A 26,634-nucleotide genomic window follows, 5' to 3' on the forward strand; every position below is an offset into this window, starting at 1 on the left:
ATTCTGCTCAGTATATCACTGGAAGTTTCATACGTGGTACATTACGATATTTGTCTCGCTGACGAAATTCAGAATTTATTGACTGCACCCATTTCACAGGAATTATAAAACATTGTCAATCAATTCACATGAATGACAGCCCAGTAAAGCAAAGTGTGTACTGCACATTAACACACACTAAACAAAGTGTATACTACACATTAACACACTAAACAAAGTGTATACTGCACATTAACACACTAAACAAAGTGTATACTACACATTAACACACTAAACAAAATATATACTGCACATTAACACACACTAAACAAAGCGTATACTGCACATTAACACACACTAAACAAAGTGTATACTGCACATTAACACACTAAACAAAGTGTATACTACACATTAACACACTAAACAAAGTGTATACTGCACATTAACACACACTAAACAAAGTGTATACTACACATTAATGCACACTGACCACTACTAGTCACATGTCCTTGTGTTGTGTTTAAGTCTTTAAGGGAAGACTGATACAAAATGCAACTTATATTTCTACTTAGAGATTGAGGAGAACCTCTTTCCGTTGTGGATGTGCCTCCACCACCACCGGTCCAAGATGGCGGCACTGTTGACATGTCCCTCCCAGTCAGGGAGGCGTCTACGTATATAAGGTCTATGGGGCAGACTGAGTGGTGACGTCAGACGGTCCGTCGGTAGGTCCGGAAAGATGGAGGCGGAGGAGAGCCGGCCGAGGCAGCGTTTTCACAGCATCTTAAAAGAAGGTAATTCAACACATTTCATCTTTTAAGTGTTGTTGCCAAATGGTAGTTTGTGGACTCGACTATCGCGTCACTGCGTGCCTCTTTTCTTGGTAATAAACGTCATGAAATAACATTTTAGGGAACGATCCGCCTGGTCGACTAATCAATTCAGCTGCAGCTCAGGTGCTGCGGGTGAGACCGTCACCCGGGGTACCGTGAGCCGGGGACCGGCACCCGGGGTACGGTGAGCTGGGGACCGTCACCCGGGCTACCGTGAGCCGGGGACCGTCACCCGGGGTGCGGTGAGCCGGGGACCGTCACCCGGGCTACCGTGAGCCGGGGACCGTCACCCGGGGTACGGTGAGCTGGGGACCCTCACCCGGGCTACCGTGAGCCGTTGTACGGCGGGCCGGGGACCCTCACCCGGGCTACCGTGAGCCGGGGACCGTCACCCGGGGTACGGTGAGCTGGGGACCCTCACCCGGGCTACCGTGAGCCGTTGTACGGCGGGCCGGGGACCCTCACCCGGGGTACGGTGAGCTGGGGACCGTCACCCGGGCTACCGTGAGCTGGGGTACGGTGGGCCGGGGACCCTCACCCGGGGTGTGGTGACTCCAGAGGTGGCCGGTGTTCCCATGAAGTGAAGTGGAGCTGGGGGGTAGTTGTTCGGCTAACCGCCCCTCCAGTGGACCGTGTGTTGAACGGCTCCGTTACTTCACGTTGTGCCGTTAACGTCAATAACCGGTCGTCATCCAGCGAACTGGAGCCGCTCAGCCACGGAGCAGCTCGGCTCGGGGAACGGACATCTCCACCGTGACTACCGGGTCTGTGCTGCTTGTCCGCTTCAGTGAGTTTGTGGAAGCTGTCGGTTTGCAGCTCCCAGTGGACCGGGAGTTGGACCGGGAGTTGGACCGGGAGTTGGACCGGGAGTTGGACCGGGAGTTGGACTAGTTCGGACGGTTCACTGTTTATAACAAACTCTCTGGGAGCTGCTGCTGCCTCTCCTCAGACGGACTGACTTCTATTAACCAAACGTCGTCTTTCTTCTTCAACCGTTTCTTATGTCTCTGCTGTGACCGTCTCCATTCCACCTCCTGCAGTCAGACCATCAGTGACTGATCTTCTCTGTCATCTGGGCCTTTTGGTCCAATCAGCTGTACAGTTCGGGGGTTTGCTGTGCAGCGTGTCCTGCAGTTGGAGTGTTGATGGTGACTACGGGGAGGTGTGCTGCTCTCCCAACCCTACACCAACCATCACTAACTTTTTACTGCTTGACTCTGGTTAAGTTCGCTCCCTGCTTGTCTCCAGTCATTCACTTCTTGTCGTTAAGTGCAGTTTTGTAAATGTTGACGCTGAATTGACTTCCTTGTCTTGATGTTTCCACATCCTTTATTCTTCACACCAGAGAACGTTTTTCCCCAGCAGCAGTTCTTGTCCTTGAGGTGAACAGTGGGATTCTGAATGATCCACATCACTGGTGTTTTCAGCTGAAGCCAGAGTTGTCCTGAAGCTGGGACCGCTCCGTCTCCATGTCCCCTGATGTGTGCCGTGTCATGACCTGCAGAGCAGCTGAATGAACGCTTCTCTCTCTGAGGCCACAGGGTGCTCACATGACGGTAACGCGCTCTGACTTCATTCCTTTCAGAGGATTACATGAACTTAAAATCTTAACGGGTTTACTCTGCACTTTGTGCCCTCGGTAGTGTGGGTCATAAGGTGTGTGTGTGTGTGTGTGTGGGGGGGGGGGGGGGGGGGGGGGCTGAGTAATGAGGAGGAGAATGAATGAATGGTGAAGGAAGTCATGTCTGGGCCCATAAATCCACAGTGTTGCACATTATCACAAAAAAGGAGAAGAAAAATCATCATAAAAGTAAAGGTGGCAGTAGGATTAGCATTATTAGCAGAGGCTGGAGAGCTGCTCAGTGGACATGGAAGGACTGGATGCCACCTAACATACAGTTTTGCTCATAACTTAACATACCCTGGCAGAATGTTTGGCTTCTTGGCCAGAGAATCTGAATGATAACTCGTGGTTCGTGGTTGGGTGACGCTGTGTTTACGCTTTTGAAATCATCATGACAAGTTTATGTAACCTGGAGGTTTGGGCCTGAAAACATGCACACACACGTTGACACAAACAGGCTTGAACGGCCACTGAGGTTGTGTGTGTGTGTGCCTGCGTGCACGCTCCTGACAGACCCTCCCATCCAGAGCTGCACTGACCTCTCTGGATTCAGAGTCATGGATCTGTGTACAACAGGAAAGGGATATAAGAAGACATCCAAGGAATTGAGAATGCCAATCAACAGTGTTACGGAGAGGAGAATGAGTAACTTTTTAATTTTTTATTTTTATTTTTTTAAACCAAACCAAAGTCGGGGAGACCAACAAAAGATTCAGCACAACTGCCAGGAAAATTGTTCGACATGCGAAGACAAACCCACCAATCACTTCATCACTTTACTCCAGGACTCTCTGAAACAAAATGGTGAAGCTGTTTTCAAAATGCACAATAAGGAGGCACTTGAAGAAAAATGGACTGCGTCGTCAGTTACCCAGAAGAAATCCGTTACCATGAAAATGCCACTTAGAACAACCGGCACAGAGACGAGCCTCAAAACTTTTGGAACAAAGTCATTTGGAGTGACGAGACCAAAATTGAACTTTTGGGCCAAAACCATGAACCATTTGGAGGCGACTCAACGATGGTGAAAGTTCCACCCCGGTTCTATGTGGAACACGGAGGTGCATCGCTGATGTTTTGGGGATGTGTGAGCTACAGAGGCACAGGAAAGTTAAAGGGGAAACATCATGCAAAAGTCCCTTTCTAATGGTTTTCCAGCAGTAATATGTGTCCCCGTACCTGGGAATGACACTCCAGAAGTGAAGAACGTCTGTCCTCTCTTTCTCTGGCGTCTTTCATTTTTTCTAAAGTGTGTTGCTCCAATGAGCGAGTCGGAAAGCAAACCTGTGTAGCGTCACCAGGGTTTTGGAGCCGACCCCAGTCCAGGTCGACCCTCTGACCCGCCCACAACCAGGCAGCTCTGCTTGCGCTCCGTTTTTCCCCGCTCGCTACCGCTGCAGGTAAACAAACATGGCGAAGATACGAGCAAAACTCGCCAGATGAACCGTTATTAATAGTGTCAACGAGCAGAGGAGTCTATTTTTACTACCTTCATCTGAGCCTGTGACGACCCAGTGGATTCATGTTATTTTTAATGGGAATCTACCAACAAGTCTCCCAAAGTTATGTATGTCGCTCCCAGCACTTCACCGAGGAATGTTTTCATAACATCGGCCAGAACAATGCTGGATTGGCTGCAAAACTTCTAATAAAGCTCGGATCTGTACCAACTATCAGTGACCCCACTGCAAATGTGGGGTCTGTAAGTAAGATATTCTGATTTATCTGCTTTTCTATTACTTTACGAAGCACCAGGCTGGTTAGTTTGCAACAGCTGAGGCCAGTTTGTTTGTTTGTTTGTTTGTTTGTTTGTTTATTATGAGGTTTTGTTCATGTCTGCAACGTTGTGCTGATAGACTGTAGATCTCATGGAGGCTTTGCAGAGTCTGAGTTGTGTGTCTGGGCTTGATAACGGTGAGGTGATCGTTTTATTTATTTCTATGATTCAATGGTGGCTCAGGATAGCTCCTGTCCGGTACTAATTATGATCATTAGTAGAGGATAATTAAATTATCTGATCTCAGTGTGGCATGCACATCGTTAGATAAGTGCATCGTCATTCAGGTCTGAATAGTAAATTATTTGCTGTTAAAACAGCACGTTTCTTTGTAAAGTAGATATTCAGTGCAGCTAATGAACATATTCAGACACAAGATGTTTTACTAACCTTCTGAAACGTCCTGCTGCAGCAGCAGAGTCAGAACTTCTTCAGGAGCTTCTCCTTCTGGCTCACATTCTGGTTCCTATTGGTTTGGTTGGACGGTGTTTCTCCATCACGCAGCGACAGATAGAATGTAAACAATAGAGCATGGCATAAGGAGAGGAAGCTCTTCCTCCTCTTCCCAAGATGGACATGTGGGGCGGAGCCAGTCCAGCTTCCCCGAAACCCAGAAGATTCTGAATGAGACTTTAATGTTCAACTGGCTGAAAATCAAGGACAAGCTGGATTTGGGGCAAAAAAAACTTTGAATCTGATGTTTTTGGACCAATAAGAACCATGTGAAGGTGTTAAAGTTGTGTGATACGACTCATTTAAATGCAGCGGGCAGTAATTACCGGGGGAAAACTTGAGCTCGTCGGCCCAGAAGTTGTGTATGGGACGTACTCGGACGTTCCAACATGACAACAATCCAAATCAAGAGGCCAAGTGGACCTGTCATTGGCCACAGGCAGAATACAGTCAAGGTTCTGGAGCAACCATCTCAGTCTGCTGACCTCGGTATCATTGAGCCACTATGGGAAGATCTCAGATCTGCAGTTCATGCAAGACAGCCCAAGAATTTACAGGAACTGGAGCCTTTTGGCTGAGAGAATAAGAGCCTCATCCACCACTACCACAAAGGACTCCAGGCTGTCATTGATGTTAAAGGAAACGGTGCACGGTGTCAGGCTCTGGGGTAGGTCAGCTTTTGATCAGGGACATTTGGGTAGTTTCTGTTATTTTGATTTCAAAAAAGTAAACCCAGTCATATGACAATAAATGGCTTCGCCCAACCACTCACCACAAGTGAAAGAAAAATGGCCAAGAAGTCATAAATTATGTAAAGTTCTGAGTACAACAGTAGCAGTTATTGGATCAGATGAGTGCCTCATTCCATGACGGTTCAATTTGTGCTTCCATGGAAGTGTTCGGTGAAGCTGAGGAAACGAGCCGTGTGTGAATCACATGCTGAAACTTTCCCTTTTTTGGTCTTTTAGTCGGAGCTGAGGCCTGAGCCCGTTTCATACAAGACACTCCTGAGAGCGCCACCGTGTGGCTGATAAAGATCATCACACATTTATCGTGAATTCATTTGACTTTCACACTATTGCACCGGTCAAACATGTCACGTTAAAATGATCCACTACTTACTTACTGCACAAAGCCAAGAAACATTAGGTGCACGGATTTCTCATAAACCTAGTCCCACACCAACAAGGATAACGTCTCATCTCTACATTCAGCGTTCTGTAGGATGTCCATCACGCCAAATGTTTGCCTTTGTTTTTGCGAGAAAGGTAGTCTGAAAACACCGACTTTGAAATATCTTTTCACTAAACTGAGCAAGTGAAAGGAAAATAAGCTTTTACTTTTCTTTTTTTTTTTTTTTTTTACAGATGCCTCTTGGTGAACAATGCAGTGAAATGTCCCCAAATAAAGACTTATGGTTAAGTTAAGCACGTTGTGTTTGTACTGTAATCTCTGTTAAAGGTCAATTTTGAGGCGACATGTTCATCATGTGTAGTGCTCGGAGAGATCTGTGTGGTTCCTGCGATGAGGGTATTTACTATCTGGTAGCATAAAATTGTGATTTCACTGGATGATGTCCAGAAGCTGTTTCCCTGCTCCTGGAACTCAGTGGGATCTGCTGATCAGATGAAACTGTCTGTCCTACGCGGAGCTGTTCCCTTCCCTTGACTTGGTTCACCGGGTGGGGGTAGCTGCTGCTATAAAAGGAGGTGCTCAGTCCTCGGGTCGAGCAGGGCTCAGCACTGTTGACTGTAAACCTGCAGGTAATCCTGACAGCTTAAAATGGAAAAAAACTCACTTTTTACTACCTATCAAAAGATTAAAAAACACATTCGACCCTGGAGGCGTCCTCACTGTTTGGTTTATTGATCCTTGTCGACAAACTCGGGAGTCATAGATGAGAGACGGTTTTAGGCAGCCAGCCGTCATTTTTCAGAAAAGACGGCTGAAAAAATATCTGCTGTGTTGCTCAAAGCTTTCTACAATGTGTAGAATGGCCGTCATGACTTGTCTAATTTTGCTTGAATTCATTTTTTTTTCGCCAAAATATAGCGAATTATCAGCTCGCGTACACAACTCGCCACTGACTTCTGGTTTGTATTACGGCCGCTAACGAGCAACGTGATTGGTTATATGATACCATGTGGTCTATACGTTTTGAAAGGCGGCCTCTGCTGGGGCAGAGGGGAGGAATTTGGACCAATGTTCTTTCCAAAATGCTGCAGAATTCTATCTGCAGATTCCACAGAGGTGGGACTAATTCTATGGACCTATGATCCATCTAATTTTTCTTTTCCAAAATGTTGACATGTTTGGATAACTGCACATCATTCATGCTTTTCATTGAAGAATAAAATATTCTTTGCTGTGAAAATGCTGATTTTGATTTAAGTATTGACAATCGTTCTTGTTCCATCACCGATTTAGGTGTGAATGTGACATACTGAGGCCTTGGGACGGAGCTACAGGAGGTTTGCAGATAACAAATAAGATCTAATATTCAATTAAACTAATAAGAGGATAACAGAAACTATTTCAGAGTTCAAAGTTTATAGGTGCAGATAGAAGCAATGGCTCAACTACAGTGGGAATAACCAAGTACATGTAGTGAAGTTTGCAGTGAGGTGAGTCAGGTACAGGTACGGGTACGGGTCCAGGTACGGGTACAGGTACAGGTACGGGTACAAGTGAAAACCATCGTCAATGAAAAGAAGCTATTACCTGAAAAGAAACAAGAAAACTTTTTAACAAAGCAAGAAAGTATATTGGATAGATAAACAGAAATGTCAAGGAGAAAAGGAAATATTACTTTTAAGAAGCAAAATCTACACAAGGTAGTATTTAGTAGTCCAGAATGCATTTGAAGGAAGTTGATTATACTATTTACTTTAGGACGAGGGGTGGGAGTAAATAAGTTTTACTTCTTCTCACTCCTTTTGGAACATTCATCTGATTGTTTTCTTGATTTATTTTTATATTATTATTACTGTTATTCATTTATTTATTTGAGAGGAAAACTTTGTTTAAATTTTTTGTTTTGTGCCTTGATATTCAAAATAATTCAATTCATCTATATCATCTCATCATCTCATCTGATTGGACAATATGTTGACATGCAGAACATGGAGAAACAATTTAGTGCAGTATGGTCAGTGTTTGTCATGTTTTTAATGATTTATTGTGTAGCTGTATTATGAAGGACGTTTTACTTCTTCAATGTACACGTGTGTGACTCTGTGTGTCGTGTGATGGACTGCTCACCTGTCCAGGTAAACCTTCCTTCACTCTTAGTGGGAGCTAATCCAGATCCCAGTGGTGCAGTACAGAGGTCTGCAGCTCTGGAGCTGCTCTCTAGTGCCTCCACCAAAGTTATTATCAACCTTTAAAGAGATCGCTTCCTCATTTGGATGGAGATTGGGTGCTTCCAAAACTTTGCTACCTGCAAGACTTTCTGTTTTAGGATACTCTCAAATGTTGTCACATAAACTGCAGTGGAGGTTTCAGAGGTCTTGGTGTGTCCTGTGAGTGAATCGGGTTTTTTAACTGGATTGGGTCTTTTGTGTCCTGACGCTTTCCTTCTTTTTTTTTTGGTCCTTGTTGTCTTAGGTGGCCACATCTTCCAATCGGACACATCCAAGGTCAGGTGCAAAGAGCTGCGAGACGACTTCCTGGAGGACAAGAAGGACGTGTTCGTAGCCCGGCCGGTGCAGATCGTTGTTGCGAATGAGGAGGAGCACTCATTCTCTCTGGAAGAGGAGACATTGGAACGTCTGCTGCTCCAGGAGCATCTAGAAGATCTCCATGTTGTCGTGGTGTCTGTGGCCGGAGCTTTTCGCAAGGGAAAGTCCTTCCTGCTGGACTTCATGTTACGCTACATGTACAAACAGGTACACTGCGATTAGGGATGGGTACCGATTTCAGTGCTTTCATAGGTACCGGCCAAATACCAATTCACACAAAATCAAAAGGTACCAGTTTTCAGTACTTAAACGTGTCCTTGTGACTGTGAGAGTGGAAGAGTAAGCAATTTTCCGAGCCGGACTTGAGCACAGCAATGCAAGCACAAGACCTTAAATATGTCAGTAACTGCAGTAGTGAACAGTGCAAGCAATGAAGCACTCAAAGGTACGGCTCCACTTCTCAAAATGCGTTTACTGCAATATTTGTGACGCGCAGTGCAAGGTCAGCGGCGAGAATTCTTCCAATATGAGGAAGCTCATGGTTAAGCACAAGATTTTTATCAAGGCTGAAGAGATTGCTCATTTGTTTTAAACTTATTTGCCCTCCATAAACCCTCATCACACAATGTTTCCAGAGAGAAAAGAAATAGGAGGAGGTGGAACTGGGTTTTAATTTGTGCAGTATTAACAAAAAAACACTGCTGCGAAGTTGTAGTTCAGGTTTCCATGTTGAATAAATTTGTGAAACAACTACAGTGTTACAATACAAGCAGTTGGATGTTGTTTTGATATATTTGCTAAACTTAGATTTCGTTGCAGTAGCACTGGAGACTTAGCATTACTGAGAAATTCCTCTAATGCCATGTGGATTTCACACTGAAGGTAGTTTACCACCACTAATCTGCAGTCAAACTGAGTAAATGTTAAAATGATTGTCTTAAAGGTTTGCCTTGTAGTGTTTCTTTTCTGCTGGTGCATTACGTTATTCGACTGATGAGCAGTTTTGGATGGTTGTAGCTTTTATTCTGCAGAGGCTCAGCTGAGAGTTGGCCCAGGTACTTTCCCGTCTGCGATAACTGTGCCGATCTATGAGTCGACCTTTGGCCAGCGTAATCTGGTAAAGATCAAGGCTCATTCTGGTTCTGTAAAGAGGATTTTAGGAGGCACAGTGTGGGTTCTCTGGCTGGGCCTCTGGAAAGTTCTCTGCTGCTTCTCGGTCACTGTAAAACAGGCTCCACTTGTCCCAACTTGTGTATATATATATATATATATATATATATATAATATAATTATACAATCATAATATAATGTTGGGATTTATGGTTGTTATTAGCATTAAATTACTGTAAGTAATAGATTACTGAAAGTAATCACTGGTTATTACTCAAGTAATTTATGAAAATTTTTAATTATTAATGGCAGTAAACTGTCATTTACTCATTAACAACTCCTTAAGTAATTGAGTAATTATTGGTACTTAAAAGTTAATAAATTATCCAAAATAATTTATTAATGAAAAATTATTAATTTGCATAAATTTGTTATTTATTTATTAATAATAACATGGGGGGGGGCACCACCAGATAAACTGGAAATAGCTAATACCAAAATATCAGTCTCGTTTGTAAAAGGTTTATTTAAGTTAGTTAATATTTCTGTGTAAAAATATAACAATCTTAAATAAAAGGGAAGGTGTGAGATCCGAGCAGAGACTGTTACAAACCAGGGAATTGTCAACAATAAATACACAATAATCACCAAGAATCGTTCAATTCAGCTAACAGGCGTTTATTAACAAAATGTATTAATTCATAAATAATTCTGAAATCGTCTCATAAATCAACACATTTAAGTAGCAAACGACATCTAACATGAAGATCTAATCTATTAAACAGCAACACTATGTACAAAGTGTGTGTGTGTGTGTGTGTGTGTGTGTGTGTGTGTGTGTGTGTGTGTGTGTGTGTGTGTGTGTGTGTGTGTGTGTGTGTGTGTGTGTGTGTGTGTGTGTGTGTGTGTGTGTGTGTGTGTGTGTGTGTGTGTGTGTGTGTGTGTGTGTGTGTGTGTGTGTGTGTGTGTGTGTGTGTGTGTGTGTGTGTGTGTGTGTGTGTGTGTGTGTGTGTGTGTGTGTGTGTGTGTGTGTGTGTGTGTCCTCTTGAGTAAATAGGTAAACACGACGCTGTCAGTCCGGTTCTGAGCCGGAGTTCTAACTGGATGTAGGAACATGCAGTCAGAACTCTGGTGATCTGTTGTTAGCGGCACAAGTTAGCGGTTCGGGTGCTAATGGTGGCTATGTGTGTGAGCTTATCTGGAGCAGATAAGACGAGCGGCAGCGTACGTGCGGGGCGCTCGTGAAAAGGGGTTAATGAAAGAGAGAGAGAAAGAGAAGGAAAGAACAGTTTTAGCGAGGTTCTGCTAACAAGAGAGTCCAGCAGTTATCCACATTAGCTGGGTCGGCTGCTCAGACCGTCTCAGCTTCTGATAGCTGCGGGATAACTCCTGGATGCTCGTGTACCCGTACGGTGATTTGCGTAGATGGCTATCAACGCGCGGCACAAACTGCTTGTAAACGGAGGACGGGGTCAGCATCCCAGAGTCTCACAAGCACCAAATAAAACACAGAGCGATCTCAACAGAACATCATTCTACCTCTTCTGCCCAGACACAGCCTGTTACTGGTCAGAAGGTGGGGGGAACGTGTCTCCTTGGCCGGGGGAATCCTTTGATTTGCGGCCGCGGGCAGGTCTTTAGTGTCCCGGGGACAGGAAGACCTGCGTTGCGTTTTGCGGTGTGGAACACGGGGGGGGTCCGCAAACGCGCTATGAGTAACCTGGCACTTCTTGTGTGGGTGCAGAAGCGAGCTTCAGGTTAGCAGGCACGGGAAAGCTGCGCGGCTGGAGGGGGAACGAAGTTGGCTTGCAGCTGTGTGGGTCCCGTTGAAGAAAAAGAAAAGAGGAACAAAAGTACGTTTCCACGGCTTCTCCAGCTCGTCCTGCCAGTTGGAAGTGTTCCGGCCCAGTCCGTGTGTGTCAACACGCAGCCCTTTGTGTCCCCATATGAAGTTCTGCGTCTGGATCAACGCGAGTCAGTCCTGGAGACGGTTGAATTTTTGCGTGTTGGACTTTTATAGTTGTGCGTCATGGTCCGACCCCTGCTGCGCACTGGCTGCGTCTCAGCCAATCTCATTGGGCTGGTCTCAGGGTTCCAGACCATGGGTGTGGCGGAGTTGGTGGATTCCCCTGGTGGTGAGCTGCAGGGATGCAGCTTCCGAGGTGGGGGCCTGAGGGCCCCTGGTGGGGGGTTACGTGACCAATGGCGAATTTTTCCAGTGGTGACCACATGTTTCTTTGTTCTCAAAGAAACGTGGTCATCCCCCCCCCCCCCCCCCTTTGTCCGGAGGGGGTGAGCATGGTGGTCTAGGCCCAACAATAACAAGTAAATATCAAATAAAAATGAACAAATTGAGCACAAAAATAGGTTTAGTGCCCCCACAAACACTCGAAAATTTTTAAAATTGTGACGTGATAAATTGTAGGACCAGTTGATATTGAGTGAACCAAACACCAAATTATACATGAATATAATGTATACAAAGAGGTATACAAAATAAATACAAAAAAAAGTTTTTACTTCAGGGGCCACGTACAGTCCAGTCTCATCTTGAGTGGCTGGACCGATTAAGTATTGCTATAATAACCTTTTAAATTTACACTTTAAAGTTTTTCTTTGTGGCACACAGTGTACGTGATGAAACTGTATATAGTTTTGCAAGATCACACAATTACACCTGAAAATGACTACAATCTCAGATTGGAGCCTTTTGTGGCCGGTTTTGGCCCTTGGGCCTCATGTTTTACTGAAGTGAAACTTCACATCGCAGCACCGGGCAGCAGGAGGCTGTCCGCTCATTAAGGTGTTTACAGTTTAAACCTCTCTGTGCACAACCATTTGTCCATTTTTATCGGGTCCCCTCATCTGAGGTTCAACTTTAAACATTTTAGGTGGCTTTGGGTGAGCCGTGCACTACTTTTTCGTCCGTCTTTTTCAACAGTTGACCGCCCAAAAGATCGCTGGGCGGCTCGCTGCCTTAAACTGTGCAGTGAAATGGAGCTGCTGCTACTTAAACTGGCTTTAGCAGCCATAATACTGCCTGTGTTCAGTCTGTTCCACCGAGCCCCCCACCCCCGTCTCGGAGGATGTGCTGGGTGGAGACTTGTGTCAGTGGTGTCTTTGCATCAATTAAAGAAAAAGAAAAAAAGAGGAATTAGAAGGCGCGGCGGCTCAGATGTCGGAATGTCGGCCCGCCACTCCTAAACGAACGTAGAGGAAATACTGCAAATATTTGCTTGTTAGCTTGAATATTAAAAGAACTAGTCAATAAGTAACCAACAAACTGAGATGATTGTAAGATGTGACTATTACGTTACTGATTGAGACATGAAATGTCCTTTGATTGGTCACAGTGATGTAATTTCTCTTCCTGCTGTTTTGCAGTCATGGAGTTCATGGATTGGTAGTGAAGATGAGCCTCTGACTGGCTTCACCTGGCGGGGGGGCTGCGAGAGAGAGACCACAGGTATCCTAGCCTGGAGTGATGTCTTTGTGGTGGAGAAACCTGACGGCAGCAAGGTGGGTTCGGAGGCTGATATGCAGGCTGCATTCACGGCATCTTTCACTCTTCACCCTTTTTTCCTGCCGGTTTATATTTTCCAGGTTGCATTGCTACTGATTGACACGCAGGGGGCCTTTGACAGCCAGTCTACGGTCAAAGATTGTGCCACCCTGTTTGCTCTGAGCACCATGACCAGCTCTGTCCAGGTCAGCTCTATCGGGTTTTTAATGTGTGCCGTGTTCACTTTGATAGGTGACTTCATGTTAATGGTCCTTGTTTGTTCCACTTCAGGTGTACAACTTGTCCCAGAATGTGCAGGAAGATGACCTCCAGCACCTCCAGGTGGGTACCAGCCTGCACCATGCTGTCAGTCAGGGTGTGAACCCGCTGAGGTCAGAGGCACATTATGTATGCACTATCAACGTGTTCCTGTGATGACATTGTTTGGAAGACTCAATGGAATAATAATTTTTTTTTTCTAAATACACGTTTGTGAAGCATTTGCAACACAATTTCACTACGTCAGAGAGACCCATAACCCCAGACCTGAACCAGTGCAAATCTCTATGCACTGCACAGAAAGCTAATGCACAGTGGTGTAACATGCAAGTGAAACTATCTGCCCTGACACAAATCTACATACGCTGCTCCGCAGCATCCTCCAGCAGGTCAGCTGTGACAGAAAAAGAGACGTGGACAGAAAGGACTGAAAACTGTGTCTCTGCAGGTCAATCTTCTGGAGACTGCAGCTTGTCTAGCCAGGGAAGTTGAGTTGAGTCTTTCCTTCAGCAGAGTGCTGTATGGTGGCCTGGATGTACAGAGGCTCCATGTGGAGCATATGATGAAAAAGAGTTGTAGCACATTATTATCCATTATGTTGCTGTACAGAAGCTTAATTCTAAAAACATACATTTCCACATTTCTTTTGGTTTCACTGTAACGTGTGTTCTTTACACAATACGTTTGTCCTGTCCTGATTGAAGAGGAATATTTTTCAGGCTCATACAGGTTTCAGAAAGAGTCTTATCGTTTCCTCTGAGAAGAGCAGACAGTAGAAATGAGCTGCCCTCCGCCTTCATGAAGTTACAAGGTCCAGGTCAAGTAAAAGGATTCCACTTGTATAGTGCTTTTCCACCACTTGAGCAGTCCCCAAAGCACTTTACATTGTAAATCACACACACACACACACACACACACACACACACACACACACACACACACACACACACACACACACACACACACACACACACACACACACACACACACACACACACACACACACATTCACTCACGAGTGGAGATGGCTGCCACCATGTTAAGTTCTCAGTCCATCCATTGGAAGCAGTTTTGTGGTTGAGTGCCTTGCTCAAGGACACTCCGACATGTTGACAACCTTGCAACTGTGAGACGACCCGCTCTACCAATCGAGCCACAGTCTCCACAATTCAGTTCAGTTGAAGCAAATTCTGATCAGGTCATTGGATTTCAATCGAGTGCTTGTTTCTTGTCCTCAGCTCTTCACAGAGTACGGACGACTTGCCATGGAGGAAGTCGCTGAGAAACCCTTCCAGGTCTGCACACGCACCACATGAAGTCTCATGATTTAGCTTTGAATCCTGTGTTGGCTGAAGTATTCAAAAGTTCTCACACACTGATGGTGCAGTCATTGTTTGTCGTGCAACAAGTTACATAGATATTCTCTCATGACAAAAGTTCAACACTGAGGTATTGACATTTGCAGCCTAGTTATGTGTAATAACTGTACAAATAGGTAAAACTGACGGGGGGGGCCCTTTTATAATGTGAATATTTGCCTCTGTTTAGACTCTGATGTTCCTGATTCGAGACTGGAGTTACCCATACGAACATCCATATGGCCTTGAAGGAGGTCAGAGCTTTTTGGAGAAGCGACTTCAAGTGAGTTTCAATACTCTGTTGAGTAAGTCCTGGATCTCTGAAACGGAATGGAACACCAGAAGCTGGCCTATTTCTTAGAACCAGCAACTCTCCACCTTTCCATAAACTCTGTGGGTTACTCGTGTTTCCAACACTGTCATTAACTGAGCTGCCGGGTAATCTGTTTACGTCCTTGTTCAGGTAAAACAGAATCAACATGAGGAGCTGCAGAACGTCAGGAAACACATCCACTCCTGCTTTTCCAACATCAGCTGCTTCCTGCTCCCTCATCCTGGCCTCAAAGTAGCTACCCATCCTCAATTTGATGGCCGACTTCGAGGTATAACGCCATGGCTGTCGGGATGCGTCATTTCAAATCAATGGTCCTCTCGTTTGGTATCAACAGAACTGTAATCCTGATTCAGACAGAGCACAATAAGTAGAACAGCAGCAGAAAACCATGTGATCGAAAAGTAGATGTCCTGCTGACCTGATCATGACATGTGAGACACAGCGCAGCTCCAGGTAACCGAGATAGGACTGTACTATCCTCCAGTTAGGGGCCTTCTCACAGGTACAAAATCACCCTGGAACTAAATTTAGACTCCAACTTGGAGAAAGTTCCTGTGGTGCAGCTATAGCATTGACCCTGCATCCTGTCCTGTGACAATGATGCTGAACATTGTGAGGTTTTTCTGAAGGTCCAGATGAAGCTCGGTTCTAGTGTGAGTGCACTGAATGCCCGGTGGATGCAGTAATGTGCTTCGACAGTCTATTGGATTGAGAGCTCTTCCACCCACATTTGAGGTATCAGGACAGGTGGATGTTCTCAGCTTCACCTGTCCTAATAACTCAGACATCTCATCTTAATAAACCAACGACCAGACCTCATTTCCCTGCATAAATTTGGCCGACACACTCCCTCTCTCACACCAACACAAAATGAGATCAAGTGAAAATACATACACAATGTATGATACATCTCCATATGGAATTACAGAAGTTAGACAACAGTTGGCAAGGCGTGGATTTACAGCATTAACAGGAATAATTTCACCTCCACATGCGGCCTACACAAATGTACAGGGACCGTCGGTAAACTGCAAAACCGCTACAGCGAAGACAAATACTGCAAACTATATAAATACTATCAAACCATGTACTGTAGTTTGATCAAGTGAAGGCTGCAGTGACTTTAACGCTGCAGTGAATACCCGTCATGTTAAGTATTTTTGTAGATTCTGTCTTTGCTTTTGCAGCAGTTTGTAATTTGCAGACGGTCCCTGCACTCTGTCACACAGCCGGCTGCTCATAGAGAACAAAGTTGTTTCTGTTGCTCTAAAGACGGATAGTTTGGACAAAAATGAGCTTGTAGCATGTTGCCTCCCTCACACAGATGGGAAAGAGGCGTCCTCTGTGTGTTGATGACGTTTTGTTAAAGTTTTAATGATGCCGGAGCTTTAGGGAGCTGCTCTCAGCAGGTTAACTGTGTCTGGGTCGAATCCACCAATTAACTCCAACTTCCTCGCCGACCTGCTCCGTGTGGCGGATCTGCAGTGTTGTTCTCCCTTCGGTATCTTGTTCAGGCAGCTTTTGTGTTAAACTCTGTGACAACGTGATTGATAGGGATGTTGCGGTGCTCTGCTCTGAGTAATGCATTTAGGTACGGGTAAAAAAAAATCGAACTCCGAGTGTCGAACAAGAACTGGAAGAGCCGCACTCCGATCGTTTCAGTTATTGGACCCAAAAGCCACACAGTGACAGGCGAAGAGCCACATGCAGCTCGCGAGTTGGCCACCCTTGCTCTCGCCTAATAGTAGGAAGAAGCTGTGCTGCAATAGTTCCACAGAGTTGTGGGTCCCGTGCTCACTGCTGTGTTGTCAGGCTCTTAAAAATGTGATGTTATTGAGGTTCTTGGTATGCGTCATCCAATAACTTAAAATAACATGTAATTCAGAAAACCAATAATGTTCTTCCCTCTGAGTACTTCTGACACGTCACTAAATCTTAAAGTTTGAGGAGGAAATATATCCAATAGTTTAGACTTCAGAGTGTTTCCAATATAACTTTTGTTTTTATAGTTTATATGTGAGCACCACTACTTTGGAAGTGGAAGATTCCAAGTCATTGGAGTTTGTGTTGGAGATGTCGGTTAACAAAGCCTACATTTGTTTATCTGAAGATATCGATGAGGAGTTTAAGAAGGAGCTGGAGAACCTCGTCCCAACGCTGCTTTCTCCAGCAAATCTTGTGGAGAAAGAAATCGGAGGAGTCAAGATCACCTGCAGGGACCTGCTCCAGTACTTCAAGGTGAGTTCACTGCTGTGGCCGATGGAAAATACCAGAGGCAGATTATTGTCACATTCTTTAATTGGTCTAGTTTACTTTAGGATTAAAGATCCCGTCAAATAGCACATCTTGAAAGAAGGTTAATGGAGGATGGAGGACCGAGGTGGAGGGGCACGACAGAGGTGGTCTGAGGATTCCTCGGTCCAGGGGTTGTTTGAGGTGTGGAGGAGGCTTAGCCCGTCAAGACACCTGGTCTCTACTGGTTCTCTGTTCTGGGGAGTTCCTGGGGTCTCTGGATCCCTCCTAGTCTTAGCTGGCTCCTCCTTTTTAGGAAAAGTGGACATTAGTGTGGTCCTGGAAGGCTCATGAACCATTCTGATGCTCCTTACTGGAGTGTGAACAGCCGGAGGGAGGATTTCTAGGAGTTGCCCAAAACTTTCACACAGTACTTCAAATATGGCAGTATTAGTGAACAATAGAGAGTATGCAGTGCTTTATTTAGGAGGTGTTTTGCTTTGCTGAGGACTGATATTTTGGTTTCAACATGTTTAATGTGAGGTTTCCAGCAGATTGTGTGTCATCAACCCCAGAGACTTCATTTCTTTAAAACGCTCTAGATTTACACCCTCGAGCATAACTTTAAAGTCGCTATTCATTTGGCTTTTTATTATTCATTTATTTACCATTTAAGGCTTTGATTTTTTATAAATATAATTAAAAATTTTGTCATTTATTTTTTGCTTTGTTTATCTTGTTGTGAAAGCCACATGTCAGTTGGGATGAATCTTTAGGTTGCTGTAGTTTTGTTTCATGTTGTGATGTTGATATCTAGAACTCTGTTCTGTTGCCCCTCCCTTCTCATTTTTTTCACAGTTTTTCACTTTTCTTGCTCCGTCACGACCAACAAGTCTAATAAAAGCCAGAATTGTCCACCTGTAGTTCTTGGATCTTGTAACCCGGGAAACATCTTTGACCTTCCTTCATTGGGTTTGTTTTCAGGCCTACATGAAGATCTACCAGGGGGAGGAGCTTCCACACCCCAAGTCAATGCTGCAGGTCGGTTCAGGTCACACACAGAACTTCATACTGGGTCCAGAGGCTGTTGGAACTACCACCATCTCTTGTTTCTACAGCTTTACATTGACATACCTTCTAAAAAAGAATAGATTTTAGATCTTTCCATCTGTCAGAGTAGTCTGCTGTGGTTCTACTGATCGCAGTGTACTCCATGAAAACTCTCTCCCAGTTTCACACACCTGATTGCTATAAAGGGCTTGTTATTGAGCTTTTTCACAACCTTGGTGATGACATCATCATTAGACTCAGGTATGCTGAAGCAGGGTGACAACTCAAACATGCAGGACACCGGTCCTCCAGGACCAAGTTTGGACCCCCCCGGTCTAGATTTTGGTCAGGGTTTTTTTAGCGTTCTGCTCTGGGTTTTGGGCGCGACACAATCTACAACATGAATCTACGACGTATGCGAGTCGACGTGATTGCACAAGAATAAAACGTCAGAAGCGTGCGCCCTCCATTCACGAAAAAGAAACTGCTCGACATGAACTGATGCTCTCGCCCTTGTGGCAAAACCCCCCAAATATTTTGTTTACATTCCACATACACGTTTTGCTGAAGTGTCATGATGGAGATCTGAAAGAGATAAAACTGCTAAAAAAAAAAAAAAAAAAAAAGACAAAAGAAAATGTTTAATTGGATAAAATGCACAATGTGGTGCCATGTGCCATGTGGTGTTGTAATTTTCTTTAGCTTCAGTGCTCAGAGATTTGAACTGGGACGTACTGCAGACGAATGTGGTTCAGATTCAAGACAATCATCATTTATGCACCTTCCAGACCTTCTTATCTTCTTCAGGGTCCAAAATATTCGCGAGTAAATACCTTAAAGGGGACTATCATCTCTGTATAATAATATGGTATTTTAGCTCGGCACCGACTCCTTTGAGGATGTCGCAAAAACAGAATTGTGAGTTGTTCACTAACTTCTTACATCATTATTGTTGTTATCAGGTGGTAATGTTCCACATAAATGGGACACACTAGTAGTAGTTTATATGCTCGCAAAATGTTTTCGTGTGTGTCTTATGAGGTAAAGCTGTGAAGAAAATAATAAGGTGTGTTTTTTAATCGTTAACATGCATTAATTTGAGAAGGTTTTCGTCTCCGAGGCTGTGCCTGTAGTTCCGGTGAGGAGTGTAGAAGACATCATTCAAACTAGAGGTCTCAAACTGAAATCCTGGAGGGCCGCAGCCCTGCATGTTTTCCATTTCTCCTTTCTTTAACACACCTGAATGTCCTGATGGTTCGTCACCACATTCAGCACAAAGCCAGATAACGAGCCGCTCAATGCAGTCAGCCATGTTGGAGCAGAGAGACGTGGAAAACATGCAGGGCTGCGCCCCTCCAGGATCTCAGTTTGACACCCCTGATTTAAACGGTCTCTGAAAGAGTTTCTCCATCTTTGTTCCGTTTGCTCTTTAGGCCACAGCTGAAGCCAATAACCTTGCAGCAGTTGCAGGAGCCAAAGACCTGTACACCAAAAGCATGGAGCAGGTAGCTGGCAGCTGTTCCTCAGATCTGAAGTGTGCTGGCTTTGTTTCCGGTGTGAACCTGTGTGTTGTGGTCACAGGTGTGTGGTGGAGACAAACCCTACATTTCTCCAGCAGAGCTGGAATGCCGCCACGCTGAACTACAGCAGTTGTCCATGCGACACTTCTGCTCCGTCAAGAAGATGGGCAGCAAGGATTTCTGTCGGCGCTACCAGGAGCATCTGGAGGCGGAGCTTCATGAGGCTTACACCAACTTCTGCAAGCAGAACAATGGCAAAAACGTCTTCTACGCTGCTCGGACGCCAGCCACGCTGTTCGCTCTCATCTTCATCCTGTACATGGTGTCGCTTGTCACCGGCTTCGTGGGCATCAACTCTATGGCCACTCTGTGTAATGTGGTGATGGGAGTGGCTCTGATTGCACTCTGCATCTGGGCTTATGTCAAATACTCTGGAGAGTTTCGAGAAGTGGGAGGAGTCATTGACAAGGTGGCTGAAACTCTGTGGGAACAGGTGAGAGGACCAATCAAAGTATGTGAAGGAATTTCATTCTGCAGGGCCCCTGTTTATATCTTGGTTTTTACTTTACTGTGAGCAGAGCGCCATCTTAAGTAGTGGTGGGACTCAATTAAGAAATGTACCTTAAGTATTTTAAATTCTTCTCATTATTCATGTGAACTTGTGTTTTTGGAGGAGTGAAATGATTGGCTTCCATGTTTACACAATTAATTTATCTTCTATGTTATTGTGTGTACATTAAATCTAACAGTGGTAATAAACTTGTGGTTAGCCGGCAGCTACATGTTTACTGTTAGCTCGAGGCCACATATTTACTGTTAGTTGGAGGCTACATGTTTACTGTTAGCTCGAGGCCACGTATTTACTGTTAGCTGGAGGCTACATGTTACTGTTAGCTCGAGGCTACACGCTTACTGTTAGTTGGAGGCTACATGTTTACTGTTAGCTCGAGGCTACATGTTTACTGTTAGTTGGAGGCTACACGCTTACTGTTAGTTGGAGGCTACACGCTTACTGTTAGTTGGAGGCTACACGCTTACTGTTAGTTGGAGGCTACATGCTTACTGTTAGTTGGAGGCTACATGTTTACTGTTAGCTCGAGGCTACATGTTTACTGTTAGCTTGAGGCTACACGCTTACTGTTAGTTGGAGGCTACATGTTTACTGTTAGCTCGAGGCTACATGTTTACTGTTAGCTCGAGGCTACATGTTTACTGTTAGTTGGAGGCTACATGTTCAGTGTTAGTTGGAGGCTACATGTTTACTGTTAGTTGGAGGCTACATGTTTACTGTTAGTTGGAGGCTACATGTTTACTGTTAGCTCGAGGCTACATGTTTACTGTTAGTTGGAGGCTACACGCTTACTGTTAGTTGGAGGCTACATGTTTACTGTTAGCTCGAGGCTACATGTTTACTGTTAGTTGGAGGCTACATGTTTACTGTTAGTTGGAGGCTACATGTTTACTGTTAGCTCGAGGCTACATGTTTACTGTTAGTTGGAGGCTACACGCTTACTGTTAGTTGGAAGCTACACGCTTACTGTTAGTTGGAGGCTACATGTTTACTGTTAGTTGGAGGCTACACGCTTACTGTTAGTTGGAGGCTACACGCTTACTGTTAGTTGGAGGCTACACGTTTACTGTTAGTTGGAGGCGACATGTTTACTGTTAGTTGGAGGCTACATGTTGCTGTCGGTCCACATGGTCACAAACATTGGGCTGCAGGCTGTTGACGACAGGGGAGTCAGAGTGGACGGGGAGGACAATATTTCCATCACAACCCAATCCAACACAGCCTCAAGGCCAATTCACACTTTCTGAGGGTTCAGGACTCCTGATCAACTACTGCCACAGAAACAAAATCCAATGGAGTTCTGCAGTAAGCATCCAGCTGATTGATCACAGCACAGCTCAGACTCCGGGTGGTCGGGGCTCCATCGTCACCACAGTTCAAAACCGTTCCAGGACAACCAAGAGCATCTACCACTTTGTTCGTGAAGTGTCCTTGGGCAAGACACTGAACCCCAAACTGCTCCCATTTGAGTGACAGTGCCTTGCATGGCTACAGCCTCCATTGCTGTGTGGATGTGTGAGTGAATGTGATGAACTCTGTAAAGCACGTTGGGGCTGCTCACGCAGCAGAAAAGTGGTATATAAGTGAAGTCTATTTACCATTTTGGTTGTATACATGGTACAAATGCAACTCGTGTTTGATTCCAGTCATTTCTACAAAGCCAAGTATATTTAGAGTACTTCCTGTTCCTGTAATATCGAGGAAAGTGCGTTCCCCCTCAGAGTGGTCTGAGTCTTCAGCTCTCTCACCATCACCTTTATACACTCTTTAGTTTCTATAGAGGCAGTGATGATCTCAGTACTGTCCCCTAAAGTCAGGGAAACTTAATGAGTACTTCTGCATCACTGTAGGGGGCAGTACTGAGCACACAGAGCTGGAGGCCCGATGCTGGAGCTTCATTGTTCATATCGATCAGAGAGCTCTCCAGTGCATTTGCTCGTCATCTCTGAGCGCTTCACGCCTCTTCCACTTTGAGCCTGATTTCTCCTTTGGTGTGGAGCTGGAGCTTCTGCTGCGTCAGCGTTTGCTTTTGCCATCATGATTGTCAGACTGGCGGCTTCCGCTTGGCGTCTTCCACTTTCTGGTCGTCTTTTCACTGTGGCCTCCTGGTTGCTGAAGCCGGCAATCCTTCAGCTAGAAATAAACTGTCGAGTCAGCTGTCAGGAAGTTTATTGTGTGACAAGACATCGCAGGAGCTGAGGAATGAATGAGAGAAGCAGAGGCGCTGCTTAAAACCGACGCATTACCTCGACTTTATCACCTCCAGAATGCATACCATTAGAAACATACCCCCAAGACACCACAAGATGGCGCTGTTGGATTATAAATGGCGCAAATGACCTCAATGACAAACTGGTAAAACAAGCCCTCATTTCTGTCGAATCTCAAACCCCAGTGACTTCTCTTCAGTATAAACGCTGATTACAGATTTAACATTCTACTTTGTGTTCTATATTCTGATTGTCTGTCTTGTCTTGTTTTGATTTTATTTTACTTTAAACTTTGCTCTTATTTTGTCCCTCAATGCTTTCAGAGGACTCCCAGAAAGGTGAGAAATTACCCGTTGGTTCGTCTCAGTTCATTTGCGGCGCTCGGTGCCTCTGCGGTGGTAAAACTATATTATTAAGCTGTGAGTGTTCCATGTCATCTGGCTAAACTGTGGTCTGCACTGGATGAAGTCTGGTTTTGTAAACTCTGAGACGAATCAAAGCGTTTCTCCTGCTCGGGTCCAGAGAGCATTAAATGAAGGTTCTCCTGTCCTCGTGTTCTCCCAGGTTTTCTCAAAGCTGCTGGAGTTGGTCCGGAGCAGAGTGCTGCCCGGAGGCCTGACCTCTGCCCCGCGGCCTCGACTCGCCTCGAACAACAACGTGAAGAAGAAAAACTAGCAGCGCTCCGCCCTGCTCATCTGAACCCACACATTCACCCCTTCGCTTCATGGCAGTTCTTTGCCAAACGGACTTTAAACTGAAAGAGGTCTCCTGGGATCTTATCGGAGGTTATTTATTATATCCTGAGCATGTGTTGACCCGTGTGGTTGTGATACCCACTGATGTGAACGTGTGAATGGACAGACCACAAGTTGTAAACCCCTCTCCTCGTACTTCCTGTCGCAGGGTGTAAAGTTTGGCTGAAACTTCCCAGCCTGTGGGAGATACTCAGAGTGAGACGAGCTTTAGTTTCCTGAAAGGAAAGTCGACAGAAAAACACGTTCTTGCTGTAAGTTTTAGTTTTGGTTCAGTTCGTGAAGTGAAATCCGACCAAATGAATTTTAATGAGAAAACCTTCACAGGCACACGACATTGTCTAAGTGTAGCTGGTCTTTAGACACATCGTTGGTGTTCACGGCCTCGACCGGAGCAGGAGCAGCTTCCCTGGACATCTTGAAGCCGGTCCTCATGAATTCAGAGTCACATATCCATCCTGTGGCGGGAACGTTGAGCGGAGAGCAGCGCTGGAACAGCAGCTTCCTCTGCCCAATGGCGTCAATTCGTCCTCGTCCTCTCAGCAGTGTTTCCTCCAGCTGGACTCCTCAGTTTCGTCTCTTCGTGCTGCCTCACACCAAACCATGAAGATCATTTGAACGCTTTTCAAAGTCGCATCACGTCCTCTGCCGGGCCCGTTCCGGCCCGCAGACCGACGTTCTGGAGAGGCTCCAGAAGCTGGAGGTGAAGGAAGCAGCAGACTCACGACTGTACGTCAGAACTGTTCTGTTAATTGTAAATCACATGGATTTTAGTTCTCGTTCCGTATCCCGGTTCATTTCATTGTATCCCACAATCCCTATTGGCTGGTTTCTTCCTTTAGGACCTCTGGTCTGTCGTTTGGACGTGTGATTGAGAGTCAGGATGTGGAAACAGACTTGCATGTTGAATCTGTTCATTCGGTGTTTGGACGTGTTGACCATTTATTTCAGAGAGCTGGTTCCTCCATGTGGTGGCTGCTGGTCCTCGTTAATCTTTTCAGGTATTTTTCATTCCAGATCAGAGGCTGAATCTACCTTCGTCATTGTATTCACTTGTTTGTTGTCTACATGATATTTGAAGATTTCCCAAATTTGTTGAAGACCGACTGACCCGTCACCGCTTTGCTTTACCAAACTGAATCCATGTCATTAGCATTCCGTGACATCAGCACTGTATGAGCTTTTGTTTATATTACAATTTACTTTCTTTGTTTTTAGTCTCGTCCACACATGGGGCATGTGTAAGAAATATATCCATATAAAAATAAGTATTTTCTAGGCCTTTTTGTAGCTGGAAGAGTGACCGACCAGATTTATCAGCTCACCAAATACCGAGGAATGCTTTCATGATTTAAGGATATTCCTAATAAGTTTATATTTGTATATTTACACACGCACACACACATCTTCAAAGTGATTTCCGTTCATTTCTTTTGAGATTTTAAGACTGTATTAAACCAAACTCTTGAAACACAAACGGCGTCTTTTTTTTTTTTTAAAATGAGTGTTTCACCACTGGACTCGTGTCTTCTCCCGGTGGGACCTCCGACGCCATCGAACATACGAAGACCTTCAGTGCTTACAACTGTGAGCCCACCACATTTGTTCTGGGCTCAGGTAGCTGACTTCTGGCTCGTGGATCAGTCGCAGGCCTTCGTCCGTGTTGCTCCAGGCAGCCGAGGATGCACGAGGACTTCCGGTTTGAACACCGACGAGATGAGAAAGGAAAAATCTCCCAATTGCATCTCTTGAAAGACGTCACCTCCCCTAAAACGGCGAAGTTCTCACATCTGATTGAAACGTTTATCTCGAATAAGGTACGAAAACATAAGGAAAAAAAGAAAATTAACAAAGTTTTCCTCTCAAATAAATAAATGAATAACAGTAATAATATAAAAATAAATCAAGAAAAACATCGTCAGATGAGTATTCGAAAAGGAGTGAGAAGTAAAACTTAATTACTCTCACCCCTTGTCCCAAAGTAAATAACATAATTAACTTCCTTCCATCTCTTACACACACACACACACACACACACACACACACACACACACACACACACACGTGTCCTGTGCAGTACATAGAATATATATACATACACGTCCATTCATACATACCTACAGACATAAACACCTGTACCCACACACAAGCCCACAGTGCAAGGAAAGAAACGAACAGTAGAAATAACCAAAATAAATGACCAGACATTTGCCCCTAAAATAGCCTCGTGATTGGCCACACCTTCTTCTTCCTCGTACCTTTTGAAAATCATATTTTTATACATCATTTTAAACGGTCTCATATTTGGACATTGCTTCAGTTCCATACTAAACCCGTTCAGTCGTCTCACCACATCGACTGTTCCTCTAATAACGAGGTCATAATGGACACCAGAGGCTTTAGGCCTTATTGAGGTAACTTCAGGGTTCACCCTGGTTTTTTCGTAACGTGAACCCATGGACACACGGAGACGCCGTACTGACGGCTGCTGCCTGTTGGAGCTGACGGTTCACCTTGACGCAGCTTAGATGGGACAACCATGTCTATTTATATATGTGTCATACTGCAGTGGAAACAAGGCTTATTTCTCCTGAGGAAGGTGTAGCCCAACTACAATAATCATAAATATATATAATAGAGTACAATATATACAAGATTTCCCAGAATGTTCACATAATATAAGCGTTGACGCTGAAATGCCGGTTCTTTAACATCAGTCCATCGTGGACGAGGTCTGGAACAGAGGCGAGTTTATCATATCAGCCTTCTGTGTTGATGACGTCACAGGAGCACGATCAAAACCTGCTACTTTGGGGTGCTCGGCCCTGTGGACGATTCTGGTTTGAACAAAAAGCTCAAACGAAAAGAACTTGGCCTCGTTCCAACTCCAGATTTCCAGGAAACCGACACCCAAAAAAAAAAAAAGTTTTTAAGGAGGCAAAATGTGATTTCTGGGTGATGACTCCTTTAAAAGAACTCAGGCGTGCTGGGTGGCATGGCTCGGCTGGTAGAGTGATTGTCTACTGGTCAGAAGGTTGCAGGTTCAATTCCCATCTCTGCCTGCCTACATGCTGAAGTGTCCTTGAGCAAGAACCTCAAACTGCCTGGGTGAAGGCAGTGTGAGACCGAGAGGTGGTCGGAGGGACCAGTGGCGCAGTTTGGCAGCCTCACTCCCGTCAGTCTGCCCCAGAGCAGCTGGGGCTACATGATGTAGTTTACCTCCATCCAGTCTGGAGGGAATGATTAACGCAACGTAAAGCGTCTGAGTGTCCAGAAAAAAGGTGTTATATAAAACGTGTGCTTTGTTTTTTGTGGCAAGGTGGGCCACGTACCGTCATCCAGAGACGAAGAATTCAGCTTTTGAAGGTAG

General features: G+C 45.0%; 1 protein-coding gene across 4 annotated transcripts; it reads left to right on the forward strand.

Annotated features, from left to right (window-relative positions):
- The first annotated feature begins 691 nt into the window (after nucleotides 1–691).
- LOC308109921 (atlastin-2-like) lies at nucleotides 692–24,738 on the forward strand. 4 transcript variants are annotated; one of them, XR_013935345.1, is made up of 13 exons: nucleotides 692–773; nucleotides 8,273–8,553; nucleotides 12,841–12,975; nucleotides 13,060–13,164; nucleotides 13,250–13,300; nucleotides 14,476–14,532; nucleotides 14,786–14,878; nucleotides 15,059–15,197; nucleotides 17,040–17,167; nucleotides 18,146–18,202; nucleotides 19,645–19,716; nucleotides 19,830–20,242; nucleotides 23,077–24,732. XR_013935345.1 is itself a non-coding variant. In XM_080463785.1 (13 exons), exons 1-13 carry the CDS (start codon nucleotides 719–721, stop codon nucleotides 23,185–23,187), a joined length of 1,734 nt encoding a protein of 577 aa, XP_080319911.1. In that variant the 5' UTR covers nucleotides 692–718; the 3' UTR covers nucleotides 23,188–24,738. The 4 variants fall into 4 exon arrangements, 3 of the variants coding, with proteins under 3 accessions (XP_080319911.1, XP_080319912.1, XP_080319913.1); XM_080463785.1 differs by having other exon boundaries at nucleotides 19,793–20,242; nucleotides 23,077–24,738; XM_080463786.1 differs by having other exon boundaries at nucleotides 19,793–20,224; nucleotides 23,077–24,738.
- Nucleotides 24,739–26,634: the final 1,896 nt, after the last annotated feature.

The sequence above is a fragment of the Lipophrys pholis genome (genome assembly GCF_963383615.2).
Source record: "Lipophrys pholis genome assembly, chromosome: 5".
Taxonomy (NCBI): domain Eukaryota; kingdom Metazoa; phylum Chordata; class Actinopteri; order Blenniiformes; family Blenniidae; genus Lipophrys; species Lipophrys pholis.

What these genes read in the sequence shown, in the direction of transcription:
- LOC308109921 (XM_080463785.1), top strand. Translation starts at nt 719, where the DNA reads ATGGAGGCGGAGGAGAGCCGGCCGAGGCAGCGTTTTCACAGCATCTTA. An exon ending in CCATGACCAGCTCTGTCCAG is followed by an intron (nt 13,165 to 13,249) that starts GTCAGCTCTATC and finishes GTTCCACTTCAG; the next exon opens with GTGTACAACTTGTCCCAGAA. An exon ending in ATTTGATGGCCGACTTCGAG is followed by an intron (nt 15,198 to 17,039) that starts GTATAACGCCAT and finishes GTTTATCTGAAG; the next exon opens with ATATCGATGAGGAGTTTAAG.